General features: G+C 38.9%; 2 protein-coding genes across 4 annotated transcripts in view; one reads left to right on the forward strand and one right to left on the reverse strand.

The window, feature by feature from the left end:
* Positions 1 to 4,299: 4,299 nt before the first annotated feature.
* trip13 (thyroid hormone receptor interactor 13) lies at positions 4,300 to 11,192 on the reverse strand. Of its 3 annotated transcripts, none has more exons than XM_005738503.1 (14): positions 11,174 to 11,192; positions 9,949 to 10,032; positions 9,502 to 9,661; positions 9,281 to 9,407; positions 7,724 to 7,779; positions 7,531 to 7,621; positions 7,368 to 7,440; positions 7,211 to 7,274; positions 7,038 to 7,124; positions 6,793 to 6,899; positions 6,103 to 6,256; positions 4,946 to 5,058; positions 4,782 to 4,851; positions 4,300 to 4,706 (listed from the first exon to the last, which is right to left on the reverse strand). In XM_005738503.1, exons 2-14 carry the CDS (start codon positions 10,020 to 10,022, stop codon positions 4,611 to 4,613), a joined length of 1,272 nt encoding a protein of 423 aa, XP_005738560.1. In that variant the 5' UTR covers positions 10,023 to 10,032; positions 11,174 to 11,192; the 3' UTR covers positions 4,300 to 4,610. The 3 variants fall into 3 exon arrangements, with proteins under 3 accessions (XP_005738560.1, XP_005738559.1, XP_005738558.1); XM_005738502.1 differs by lacking the exon at positions 11,174 to 11,192 and adding an exon at positions 10,452 to 10,517; XM_005738501.2 differs by lacking the exon at positions 11,174 to 11,192 and adding an exon at positions 10,239 to 10,422.
* Positions 10,618 to 13,721, forward strand: part of brd9 (bromodomain containing 9) — a 7,661-nt gene continuing 4,557 nt past the window's right edge. Inside the window, exons 1-7 of the mRNA XM_005738499.2 lie at positions 10,618 to 10,676; positions 11,202 to 11,422; positions 11,805 to 11,942; positions 12,030 to 12,159; positions 12,253 to 12,310; positions 13,067 to 13,211; positions 13,323 to 13,433. Coding sequence (XP_005738556.1) covers positions 10,628 to 10,676; positions 11,202 to 11,422; positions 11,805 to 11,942; positions 12,030 to 12,159; positions 12,253 to 12,310; positions 13,067 to 13,211; positions 13,323 to 13,433 — 852 coding nt within the window. The 5' untranslated portion in view covers positions 10,618 to 10,627. The remainder of the gene's footprint in view (positions 10,677 to 11,201; positions 11,423 to 11,804; positions 11,943 to 12,029; positions 12,160 to 12,252; positions 12,311 to 13,066; positions 13,212 to 13,322; positions 13,434 to 13,721) is intronic.

Genomic DNA, 13,721 nt, shown 5'->3' on the forward strand with positions numbered 1-13,721 from the left:
TACTCCCGTTCAACTGATGTGAAACTGCTTGAACGCAACAGAAACGGCAGAGCGGGGCGTCAAGCTTGCAGAAGAAGAGAGGGACACTTCTGGTGCAGGCTTTTACAAAATAAAACACACCATTGGTGCAAGTTGAACTCGGTTTGAAATAGATTTGATCTACCATGTATACACGTATGCGTGATAAGGTTTTTAAAATGGAAATGTTGCCTACTCTGATATTAGATAGGCTGGTGGTATTTCTTTTAATTGATTGGTGTTAGTTTATTGATTTTTGTTGCTATAACTGGTTATCATTTATAATGATTATTATTTACAAGAGTTGAGTATTCTTATTTCTTATAGGCATAATAAAATGAAATTATCTCCAATACCCACCACCATTATCCTGGTCAAGTCACCCCCCAACCCGCTCCCTAATTCAGACAAAACAGCTCTACAGATCACACCAAATCTCAGCGTGTGTCCAAACGTTTTGTTTTTGTTTTTTAATTTAAGACAGTATGCTATGATGTTGCTTTTTTTTTTATTGGAAATGCTATTTATTCCACCACTGAATACAAAAAACTTGTGAGTTATTTCAAAATGTCATCTTGATAATGGAAAGTTTAAAGTTGCTTTCGAAGAAACACGTTCCATACACTTTGTATTTTGTACAATTTCTCCTTTCGATAGTTTTTCATTTTTCGTATGTTCTCTTAGTACAGCTGTAACACACCTCTACCTCTACTTTGAAAAGTCAATTCCTTTTCCGGTTGCAGGTTATGTCTCTCTTGACTGTTAAACAATTATTGGCAGTTCATGAGCAGTTGAAAGCTGAACCATGTCCTCTGTTGGTGTCATCTTCCTTTTGACTCCATTCATGTTTTATCCCTAATTCATTTCTTGTAGGTTCATATTTATGGCAAATACTTTTCATTATTCTGTCATTTGTAGTTCTGTTTACACCAGAGGTCAGTTAATAACTGAATAAAAAAAGTGAATTATCTCCAAATAGCCTTGTGGTTATAAAACCTTGAAGAAAATTGTTGTAGCACAATTATTGCTGGACTATTTTACTACTTGCAGATGCTCTGGATTAGTGTCGTGAATGATTGAGGATCAGTGTTAGGTGGCGTATATAGTTTGTTTGGTTTGTGGGAATACGGATAGGCTTCCTATTGTCGTTTCCAGTATTTGTTTTTCATATATGCACAGTAGATGCCAAAGATAACTATTGTTTATTGAAGACAGCCAGGAAGAACATGTTGTACTTCAGCCCAGCAGACTTCAAAAGCTCCTCAGCACTTTTATAGTTTGTTTCCTTTGGCACAGTGTTAAAAGAGCCCAATCGCAGGACACATTCCACGCGCTATATAAATATTAATTTACTACAGCAATGTCTCGCTCAGTGTGAAGCTAATGTTTCTGTTTTGTAAATGTTCCTCGGTCGTACAAATCCTTTAAGAAATCAAGAAAGGTGTTACTTTGATCTTTTGCGTGGAAACCTAGACACAAACTGTTGTCTGCTGTCTCCTCCACGTGCTGCTGTCACATCACAGTCTTGCACTTAAACCTTGTTGTTGGAGAGCTGCGTGGATGAGCATGTATTCTCAGAGCCACTGAAACATGTTATTCTTTCTGAGGGTGGTACTGTATGATAGCGTCCCACTTTTACTGCCATACCTTTAATGTGCAGCAGTATAGCTCTTTCTGTCAGTGTGACTGCTATATGACTCCTCAAAGACGCAGAAATCTTAGATCACTGTCTGCGGTTGACAGGACGAGTCGACATTTGCATAGCTCATTGATGGCAGCTTCCTTTGATCCTACTTGCTGCGCCTAATTATCACAATTTCTTCATGCAGCCCGGCTCCCAGGATTCAGTCTCTTTACAAGGTATCTCTCCTTCATCCTCGTTCTCCTACGCCTTCTAACATCCTGCTTAAATGGATGACAAACGTATGGGGTACAGAAATCTCAACAGACTCGAGAAACAACAACTGTTCATAATTTCTGACAGGACAGTCTTGACTGGGAACAGATACAGAGAGAGAGAGACAGAAAGAGCGCGCTGCAGTTTTCTTATGAGGGAAATGTTCATTTGGATAAAAGCACTAGTTTATGATCAAAGGCTGCCATGTAGAAGAATTGAAAAGCCAACACTGCTTCGGCTTTATGGGCTCTCAGTATGCATTTGTGCAATGGATGTGGATTACCACGCTGGCAAAGGCAAAAAGTATTTCTAAACTAACAACTGAGTATCACACTTTTAGACCAGCAATGTAAATCATAACCTCTTAAAAACTCAGAGGAGATGAGTGATAATTTCCATAGTTCGTGTGCAGCTTGGCTCACTTTCCTCTTACCGCGCATATAAGTAAGAGTGTAAGTTAACCCCCACCCCTCTATTTGAATCACCATTGGCACATAAAGGTATATTCCATTGCTTTCAGCAATGTACCTGAACAACGGTTGAGAGGATAAACATCAGACTGTTTGTTTTGTTTGGAGTTTTCTGACATTTTAAGTCTGCTTGAAACAGTGATAAAATCCCCATAACAATAAGGCTTTTGACTTTTCTTCCTTCTCTGGCTTGATTGCCTTTTAACAGCTGCCTGCTTTTGGAGAGACTACAGTGAAAAGAAAAAGGCCTGCAGACAGAGCAATTATGGTTTTATTTACCGTGCCCGTTCTTACAGCTCTCCCTTTCTCTACTACCCCCTTTTTCTCTCACCTTTGTAATCACTGATCAGATTAGAGACAAGTTGAGCTCCCTCGTGTGATTCATCTTACTCAAAAATTCACTGACAAATAGATATAATGGGAGCCAAACAATTAGGTATAAAAGATAACATGGCACTAAAGGGGCAATTCACACAAATGCAGTCTTTATGCATGAGGGGAAATCCATTCTGGGTTGGTCTTAATTATAGCATAAATCTTCGTTTTTTCCCCATCTTAATTATAGACCTTTGACAGCATAATCAAATCCACCAATAAAATACTTACAAGCTTAATAAAACACGCAGTAAAGGTCACTGTAAAGGTGACAGTGTTATGATTGAGCAGGTCTGGAGCGTGCAAATGAAGACAAATCCAACATTTGCTTTCCTTTTACATTCAGGAACAGCCTACAGGATTCACCTTTGAAGTGGAATGAAAAAGCTGTTGCCAGCAACAAACAAAGGGCACATTGTTTGAAGCCGGCAGCTGACATGCAAAGCAGCAGAGCATTCACAGAATGCAAAACATGTTCATACGAACAACGAAACCACCGATCTGTTCGTATAAACTGTGTACAGGAGTGACGCATTTCAAACTCAGTCATCTTTCAACCTTTTGGTTTTTAGTTCACAATGGAAGACCGCAACATGTAAAAGCTCACAGTCCCAAATCATAACCATGAATCACTTTAAATTCCCGTGCATGGGCCTGTATCATAAAGGAGGAATATTAGGTAGAACTGCTCTTTTGTTGCTTTGTTTTAAGGTAACATTTGATATTTGCAGGACTTTGTTGGTAACCCTCCCAAAAAAAAACCATTGTTCATCTAGTTGATACAAGCTTACCACAAGATTATATGCAATTAGCTTTTATTGCCACCTTATCGTGATCCATCTTGTCTTATTGCCCTTTCTGAGACAACCATGCAAATCAGAATCTGTAATAAACTGAATTCTGTTTATGTCTAGAACTGCATTACAGCCTCATTGCGCCCCCAAGTGGTGGACGTAGTGTATTAAAATCTCCAAAATGCATCAGACACTGCAATCAGGAAACAATGCTGTTTATTACAATGTTATATACAAAATTAAACCATAAACAACAAACCCAGATAGTTTAAATTGGATTTATCACATTCATTTATAAAACAAACAAACAAACAAACAAACAAACATGCGAACAGAGCACAAAGCAGATTGTATGTGAAGGGTAAAGTCCACTCACGTTTTTGTTTTGTTTTTTTGCATCGAGTGATTCATGCACAGGCATAAACCCCCTCTGTAGGGGACGCAGCCAGCTGAGCTTACAAACTTGTCAGGTGAAATAAGCGACCTTGAATGGGACCAATTAACAAGAACACATAATAACACACACAGGTTAACCGTTCATAACAAACAGCAACATGTTTACTATATTTTGGATTTGTTGTCCAGTGAGTCTGTTGGCCCATTGTGGGACTCACAAGCTGTCATGTCAGCATAGCTACACACTGACTGATCTAATGTCTGTGCACAAATAGTATAGGTTTAAAAAAAAGAAAAACAAAAAGAAACAGTTATGGTTAAAGCAACAAATATTAAATACTTTGGAAGTGAGAAAAGAGTAAACATATTTGTTAATAGCATATAAAACAAAGAAAAATTCAAGCATTGGGGGCTACAACTTAAAATTACAATTCCTCTGTCGACATAGATATGGTCTTGGTCATTTAAGAGAGTAGCACCAGAAAAATTACCTGAATAAACACTTTTGTGTTACAGCACTTGTTAAAATAGCATTTGTGTGTATGTATATTGAATGTAGTGCTGACAAATGAACTGATTAAGCTCTATAAAAAAGATGTTTTATAGGTTTTAAACCACAAACAAGGCACAATCAGTCAGCCTGTGGGAATTTCAGCAGGTTCAGATACCATTGACCAAGTTAGCTTTTTCCTCCTTCTGTTTTTCCACAGCTTGGCCCATAGCCTCCAGAAACCTCTCAAGCGTTACTGTTGGTGTCTGCAAGACAACAAACCATTTTAAAAAGCCTATGTGAATCTTATGTTTGTCAGGAGAAAACAATCAAATACCTACCTTTACAAAGAGTGCATGGGCTATAAATGGTAACTTCCTGAGTGCTCTTCCGCTCAAACCTTTGCTTTTTCTGAAAAGAAAAAGAAAAAACTGAGCATTGGCCTCCATCTCTTTTCGCTTCCCACACTCTGATTTAGATGCTGCTTATTGGAGTGCGCACTTACATAGCAATGTTCCTCAGGTTTAGACTGTGTTCGGACACCTCACTCTTTGCAAAGCCCATAGTCTTGAGCTCAAACATGGTAAACAGCTGCTGCCGGGGGTAGATGATCTGGCACTGTGTACATCCAAGATCACAACTCAGAGACGTGTCGGAAAACAAAATTGCATTTTATTTACATAAGCTGAATTTTAAAAGTGCCTCTTGTGATTTTTCTGTCAAGAAATTTCTGCAAAAAACCTAAATACAGGAAGAATGTCCTGTGTGAGAAAACTGAGAATTAATGTTAATTTAACAGCTAGTCACTGGCCCGTACAGACCTTTGCACATCTGTAGTCCTTTGCCGCACTGCGATTACAAAGCATACGTGACTTTGGGATGTTTTTAGCTCAAATTTTTAATTTACACTTGGTGGTCTGTTCAGATTGGATCACGTTCACAAAATAAACAAACCGCTCTGGAGTTCCTTTGGAGACCACCTCCTCCAAAGGTTCTCGTGGGGTTGTTTTGTTTTGCACCTGGATGCACTTATTTGCATCCAAATATGTCACATTTGACCTCTGACCTTACTTTTACATTTCACATCTTTCAAGTTGACCCCATTTCAAGAGAATGAGCTGCCTAGTTAGATGTGTACTGTAGTAAAATATCATATTATACAACATCATAACAAGCCCAAGTTACAAATCAGTACCGCTTCGCTTTCCTTAAATATGCTTAAATTGTATTTTGCACCGTGACTTTTTTTAAAAAATTGTTCTATCAATATTTTGTTGGAATAAACTGCTATATGTACATTATGTAGCCCTTTTATCAAGAGCAGTTTACAGTGTCTTCATTCAGTTACACAAACACTCATACAGAGATTGCAAGGTACAATGCCTGGCACTGGACAGCATGGTGTGCACTGCACCAGATGGCTGCCATACGTATGTAACATTTCAGGAAACTGACATTCGTTTCCTACTGGCAAAGTGCTCTTTTTGGTCAGGTGGTTACTACACAATATGGTGACATCATAATATCTATTATAGACCTGTATGCCAAGTTTGGTTGCCCACCTCGTGACCGTGTAGTTGCAATTTTAGATGGAAAAACATTTAAGTCAGATGTGTTTCACTTTAGAAGTGGAAATAAACAGCTGCCAGATTACTGGATTACCTTCATCAGCTCCTCCAGGCAGGAGAGGTAGATGTTGTAAATGCCTTTTTCAGATGGCGGTCCGATGTACTGCTTGATATCAGCTCTGTCTACAAAGGCCAAGTCGATTTTTTCTGTCACATTGGAGGTCGTCAAGATCACTACATTGGAATGTCTGAAATATCAGCCCAATAGCCAACACAGAACAACTTGTTTAAAGTAGGACATAATAAGTAAATAATCCATCCATCTACTTTCTGTCACTCCAAGTTTGGGTCAGTAGCAGTTTTAGCAGAGAAACTCAGACTTCAGTCTCCACAGCCACCCTAAAAGGTTACGTCTCATGGAAATGTTATGTTCCAAGTCAGCCAAGAGACATATTGTCTTCAAGTATGCCCCGGTTCTGCCTCAGAGCCTCCTGTTTAGATGCCCAAACCATATCAGCTGCTCTTTTCAATGTAGAGGTGTAGGAGCTCAGCTCTGGGCTCCTCCTCTGTCTTAAAGGGAGAACCAAGATACCCTACAGAGGAGGCTCATTTCCACCACTTCTCTCTGCAATTCCAATCTTTTGGTCTCTACTGAAAGCTTTTAACCATGTGTTAAACAACAGCTTCATTTTCACACTGCTCTCTCTCCACTACAACAGACTAGTACAGAGTCGATCTCTAATTTAAAACAAATAAAATCACTAAGAAAGGTTTGCATTCTGACCGTTTGATCTGGTCCAGCTGCGTGAGGACCGAGTTGACCACACGAATGGCATCAGAAGGCTCTGTTCCTGCCTGGCAGGCATTTCTTGCTGCTGTCAAACTCTCCACCTGTTCACAAAAGAGAAACCGTTTCAATCACACTTCAACGTAACAAAGTACAACCAGTTGGCAAGAAGTTCTCCTGTCTTAGAGAAACATAAAAGACACAGAAGCAAATCAAAATGAAATAAATACACTTCATTTTACCTCATCAATCAGAACAAACACAAGAGCGTCTTTGTCATCAATCAGCTGTTGGATCTTTTGAAACATCTTTGTGACCAGCTTGCCACTCTGTGAAAAATAGGCATAATTAGCTACAGGAGACAATACGAGTAACAAAAACATAAAAAAAAATTAAAAAAAAGACCCAGGTGTACCTCTGAGAACCACTTTGAGAACAAACTGTGGCTGTTTATCTCAACAAATTGGCCATATAAATACCTGCAGAGGAGAAAAAAAAAGGTGTATTTGGAAATGAAAAGTGCTGGTGTAGTCATAGCTGGAGCGGTTTCACTAGAATGAGGACAATCTTACCGACTTGACAGTCTGATTGACAGTTTCTGGGCGAGAGCTTTGCACAGTGATGTTTTCCCTGTGCCTGGAGGTCCTGAATGTGGGCAAACAAAGAGAGACAGTCATTACTCTTTGTTCCAATGTAATAACAATCACTGTAGAAATTCCCTTCTTAAATATTTACCATGAAGCAGAACAACACGATTCCATGAAATCAGGTTGCTGTCAACATTTTTGTCTGAGAAATAAATTGTTGTTGTGACATAATCCAGGAGCTAGAGAAAAGGGGAAATAAGGTAAAGTTAAGAAGCATTAGGTTACACATCAGGTTATTTGATCATTTTTCCTAATTCCTAAACAGCTGTAATTTATTTTACCTGAGTTTTGACTCCAGTTTCATAAACCAGACTTTCCCAAATCCCATGAAATTCAGCTGTTAAAAAGAAAAAAGCAATTTAACATGTATAATAGAACAGAAAATGCTTATGAGCTACAAGAAAAAAAAATATCGTCCTCAGTAGCACAACATGCTCACCAAGCTTTACACCCACAGATCTCGAATGCTAAACCAAGATTATTTTATTTTTATCCCATAAAAAGAAGAAATAAAAAGCAGATGCTCCACCAGCAACATGGCAGCAGGATCTTGAGGCCTGTTTGACAGAAACATGTAGCCTGTACATTTGTAACAAGAACATCATAATGTAAAATACTGATACATTTGCAAAGTAGGTTTTGATCATGCTGGATTCAAACACACAAATGAAATCCCAATTTTGATACTAGCAAAAAGTAAAGAAACGTTTAAATAAGCGCTAGATTTTCACAATTCTTTCTGCTGTATAATACTCATTCCTACTCTTAATATGATCCATAAACATTTCAGCACAGACCTTGTACCATGAAGATACAAAAATGTCATTTAAAAAGATTTTGGTTAAAATATGTCAGTTTGTAACTCAATGCAGGAAGATTGCAGGGTCACATGGATCCAATATCTTCTCCCCCTCCTTTTTTAAAGCTGCGTTGGAAACGTATCGTGACCATCAATCATTGCTCTCCAGTCCTTTACTGCCTGTTAAATGAGATGTTTTTTCTGAGAACCTCCTGATGATAGATGTTGCTGGAACATACCCAAACGACCATTTCCATCCTACATACATCCTATATTATACTATTATCCTCCACTATACGCAGATGGCGTCACATTGACTGTCCAAATATCTAATAAAAAAAACAAGATGGTCCACAGAACAATGAAAAGAAGATCCAGCATCTGGTGATACAGTCCTCTAAAAACAACCTTGACCTTAATGTTAAAGAGACCAAAGAAATGATGTCTATATTGCTGAGGACTTGATTTGGTCTCTTTATCTCCCGTCTGATAAAGAAGGCCTAGTGTCGCCACCACTTCATGAGGCGGCTGAAAAGGGCCCATTTGTCACAAAACAAGTTTCTCCACTTCTCCAGCTTCACCACTGCACAAATATTATAGCATTATTTTCCATGTTCCCATCTTACAGTTTGGTACAGCAACTCTGCCTTGGCTGACGAAAGGGCACTGCAGAGGAAAGTCACAGCAGCTGAGAGTACTGTTAGCAATCAGCTACCTGTTATCAGAGATATCTACGGTACCAAAAAACACTGACACCAAGTGTTTTTGAAATGCCACCAAGGCTCATTTTTTCCTTTCTCCACCCCAGGACAGTAAATTTCTCATGTCTCTATAACAATATGTTGCAAAGTCCTTTATGAATGACTTATTAAATGCATAGTCATACACTGTTTTGCACACAATCACTAGACCAGAAACTGTCACACACTGCCAACAACAACAACAACAACAACAACTGCAACCTACCTATAAGAGACAATTTATTGCACTGGTTTTGCTTTAATGACAGTAAAGCGAATTAAACTGAACGCAGTGTTACCTGCAGGCAGCAACCAGTGGTTTGCTGCTGAAAGCTCCTCATCCTCCTCCAAAGTGAGCATGCTAGGTCCATCTTCGCTCAGTGTGAAGATGTGAAAAGAGACACAGCAGTTCTTCAAATCAAGGGGCTGAAAGGGAGAATAAAAATTAATAAGTATAAAGCTTTACTAATACAATGATACTGCAGAGCTTTCATCCCCAAAACAAACTGAAATAACAGACCTGTGTAACTATTTCTTCTAGATCAGCTATAACCACAGATGCCACATGCTTCTGAAGGAAGTCATCGTCAAACTCTGTCCATGCGTAGTTTCCAAACACCATGCTGTGACAGTTCAGTAAACTCTGAACATGCATTTTCACCTCAGACCGTTTAGCTGTGCTGAAATATGAAAGACAAATCACAAATCACAAGAAGGCATGCGTGTATATATCTAGCTTCTGGCTGGTACTATGACAATACCATTGCTGATTTGTTTTAAACAAACGTTATCGTCAGACATGACTTGAAACATATTTAAATCTTTGGTGGAAAAAAAGGAGTCATTTGAGTTCAAAGGGTCAAAGTAAACCAAAGGAGGCATTTTAGCTTTTCATGTCCTTTATCACCTGTGTATGGGTTTGACCTAATAATAACTTCACTGTTTACACTAGGATTAAACTACCCACCTGTCAGATTTAACGTGAACTTCCACATGGATTTTTGGTGTGAGGTTTCCCGTCTCCATCCTGTCATCCTCCATTGCCGAAGAACTGTGAACACCAGAGCAATAACTGCGGCTTTAACAACAGCAAGTCTCAGAGAGCTTCTGTATTTTATTAAGTACTGAACCAAAACCCATCACTACATCGCGTTAGCAAGCTAGCTAACCCGGGTAAGGCTGTAAACGTGAGCTAGCTAACCCAGCTGCCTCATTTGAACAAAATAACCTGCTGAGGTGACAAAACAAAACCCAAACCTTAAAACATTAGCGTCGTCAAACTGTTTAGTCGTATCAATCAAACATCTGGTGTATTTTTACTATCAACCGTGTGCTGCCGATATTTATGAGTCGAATTCCGCGCGTTTTGTTTAAACCGGAAATACGACAGTAGTTTTTGTAGCGTCACATCTGCCCACCGTCTCTCTTGCATTTTTTTTTGGGGGGGGTTGATACAGCTTGTAAACTCACTGTCTGACCCATACTCCGGAACAGTAGGAGGCGGTAATGCTGCTTTACGTTGGTTGCCAACCGCCGTTAAACACAAAGAAGAAGAAGAAGAAGACCGTCTCTCTCACAGCTAGGCTAACGCTAGCGACCAGTGTTAATTGGAATAAATTTACGACTTTGAGAATTTGAACAGAAACATGGGGAAAAAACATAAGAAGCATAAACCGGAATGGAGAACAGTTGACGGTACATTAGAGCACATTTTATTTGCACACCGAGCGCTCACTGCAGCATCGCTTTTGTTCTAGCTAGCATTATGTTAGCTAGCATTAAAGCTGACAGAGTTTAGTTTATGTATAGTAGCTCCATTCATTCATTCATTCATCTACTGGTGGAATTATGTATAGCTAAAATCTCGCATTAATCACTTTGCTGCATTACGTTGTATACTATGTTCTTATTGTTGTTTGTTTTACGTTATAAATTATTATAAAACACTTCTAAAAATTACAAACTGTATTTGGGTTGTAAGTAGGAAAAAAATACATACATACATAAAAAATAAACAGAGATTATTATGCCTTATATTTTATATAAACCAGAGAGCTTATTATGCCTTTTTTTATATAATAACCAGTTTGGCGTGTAAAGTCCTTCGTTTTTTTAAAGAAAATCTGCATGTTAATGTCAACTTCTTTCATACTGCCCTTCTACTTTGTCACTGCTATTGCCTGACACAATACCTTTACCAATTCTTCGTTTTGGTTGTAGACTATGAGGACAAAGCTCTTGAGAAGCCTCTGAAGCTTGTGCTCAAAGTTGGAGGAAGCGAAGTGACTGAACTCTCTGGGTCCGGCCATGACTCCAGCTACTACGATGACAGATCAGACCACGAGCGAGAACGTCACAAAGAAAAGAAGAAAAAGAAGAAGAAAAAATCTGAAAAGGATAAAGACAAATATGTAGATGATGAGGAGAGAAGGCGAAGAAAGGTTAGGTAGCTGAATTTCGTTCTTCTGCGTGACTAATGCACCATTTACTACTTTTAAGTTGTTTGTTTTTTAATTGGCTTTCATATCATTGGGGTGGCTGTAGCTCAGGAGGTAGAGCAGGTCATCTACTGATCGGAAGGTTGGTGGTTTGATCTCTGGCTGCTCCAGTCTGCATGCTATATATCTTTGGGCAAGATACTGATACTGATGCTCTCTGATGCATCCATTGACGTATGAATGTTTTTGATCGGTAGATTGCACTTAAGTGTCAAAGACAGTGCTTGTGTGAATGAGGCTTCTTGTATAAAACGTTTTGGGTGCTCTGGGAGAGTAGAAAAGTGCTATATAACAATCAGTCCATTTACTATTTACCATTTCACAGGAGGAGAAAAGGAAGAAGAGGGAGCGGGAGCAGAGTGAATCAGAGGCGGCAGCAGTGACTGTTGCTAGTAGTAGTAGTGGTGGTGGTGGTGCTGGACCTGTTGAACCATTCACACTGTCAAAAAGTATTGGATTGGAGGTGATAAAACTTAAATCTTAAGATTGTGACCAATAAATTATTATGGTTATTTTTGACAAGTTGTTTACATTCTGTGTGTCTCTACAGCCAGAAGAGAAAAAGAAGAAGAAAGAACGGTTTGAAATAGAGCCCGAAGGGGAGGAGTTTCACCCCACTGTGAAGGTGGACGTAGAACAACCAGGAGACAGGCCAGTCAGAGCGTGCCGGACACAGCAAGGCAAGACTACCTGTCTATAAGCGCATATAGTTTTTACAAGCATTTTATATTTGGGCAAAAATTTACTTGTAAGTTTATGTTTGCCCGATTTAGAGAATGAGTCCACACCACGGCAACAGCTGCTAGAACACTTTCTGAGGCAGCTGCAGAGGTAAGAACAGTGTTGTCTGTTTACAGCAAAATCTTCCAAATGCAGGCACCGCAGATACCTTCATTGCATTTGATCCCCTCAAATGAAAGCTGAGTCTACACATTATGTCCATGTCCATTATGTAACTATAACTAGAAAATGTTTCGGTAAACAGGTTAAAAAAAACAGAACTTGTGTCAGTGTCCAAATATATGTGGCCCTAACTGTACATATTACGATGAGCGCAGTCCACAGTAGTTCTGTTTCCTTTTTTATACCAGTAGGTTAAAAATGTCAGTTTTGCATGTGTCTTTTCCCACAGTCCACTTGGCAGATTAGCACGAGCTTAGATAAACACATATATTCTCTTAGAGAGGGAGGTTCGCATTACTTTCCTGCTAATAATGTTCTAAAAATAGAGCATTTTGCATTTGCTGTTCTGTCGTGGAACACCAGCATGCTACATTTTGAACATGGCCAATAAATATCGCTCCTTTGACATACTTTCAAACATTAACCTAGCAGATAATGAATTATTATTCTTTTGAAGAACTGAGGGGAAGCCCTGTTTGTTTATCACAGATTACAAAATGTGGCATGTGAATAAGGCTACATTATGAAATTCTTTGTTTGATAAAAGCACAGCAAGATCCATTAATAATGACCATTTTGACCTGAAAGATAACATTCTTGATCAGATCAGAACACTGGGCACGTCTAAACAAGTCTAAAAGCTGGTGCTTTCAATAACATTGATGGTGTGTCTCATCTTTCCAGGAAAGATCCCCATGGGTTCTTTGCATCTCCAGTAACAGACGCAATCGCTCCTGGTTACTCAATGATCATCAAACATCCTATGGACTTCAGCACCATGAAAGACAAGAATAGAAACAATGACTATAAAACAGTAACAGAATTTAAGGTGAGGGTGCCTTTAACATCTAATTGTGAATTAGATTTTCTTCCCAGCTTAAAGATGTTGGGCATTAAACCTGCAGCCTTCATAGTTGACTGAACACTTTTTGTTCCTCAGGCTGATTTTAAACTGATGTGTGACAATGCCATGGTATACAACCGACCAGAGACTGTCTACTACAAGGCTGCAAAGAAATTGCTTCACACAGGATTCAAGATGATGAGCAAGGTAACACGGTCAAGCAAACCAAAGGCAAAAACACTTTATTCATTTGTTATAACAACAGTGTATGATTGTTGTTGATGTGTACATTATATTGTTGTTTTATAAAGATAAAACAGCACAGCAACAGAGATCACAAAGGAAGTTATTAGCAGTCAAATCATGTTCCATACACAGTTATGGAATATATTCAAAGCGCTGATATTTTTAGTAGCAGAGTTGTACGACTCTCACATACAAATAAAACTGATTTGGGTGTTGCAATCCAACGAATCACTCCGAAGATATACAGTG

The sequence above is a fragment of the Pundamilia nyererei genome, unplaced genomic scaffold (genome assembly GCF_000239375.1).
Source record: "Pundamilia nyererei isolate P.nyererei 1_Seehausen unplaced genomic scaffold, PunNye1.0 scaffold00084, whole genome shotgun sequence".
Classification (NCBI taxonomy): domain Eukaryota; kingdom Metazoa; phylum Chordata; class Actinopteri; order Cichliformes; family Cichlidae; genus Pundamilia; species Pundamilia nyererei.

Excerpts from the sequence above, each read along its gene's own strand:
- trip13 (XM_005738503.1), bottom strand. The coding sequence starts at position 10,022 with ATGGAGGATGACAGGATGGAGACGGGAAACCTCACACCAAAAATCCAT. Across the intron at positions 7,780-9,280 it reads CCACTGGTTGCTGCCTGCAG|CTGAATTTCATGGGATTTGG; the intron begins GTAACACTGCGT and ends TCTTTTTAACAG. Across the intron at positions 6,900-7,037 it reads TGTTTGTTCTGATTGATGAG|GTGGAGAGTTTGACAGCAGC; the intron begins GTAAAATGAAGT and ends TTTTGTGAACAG.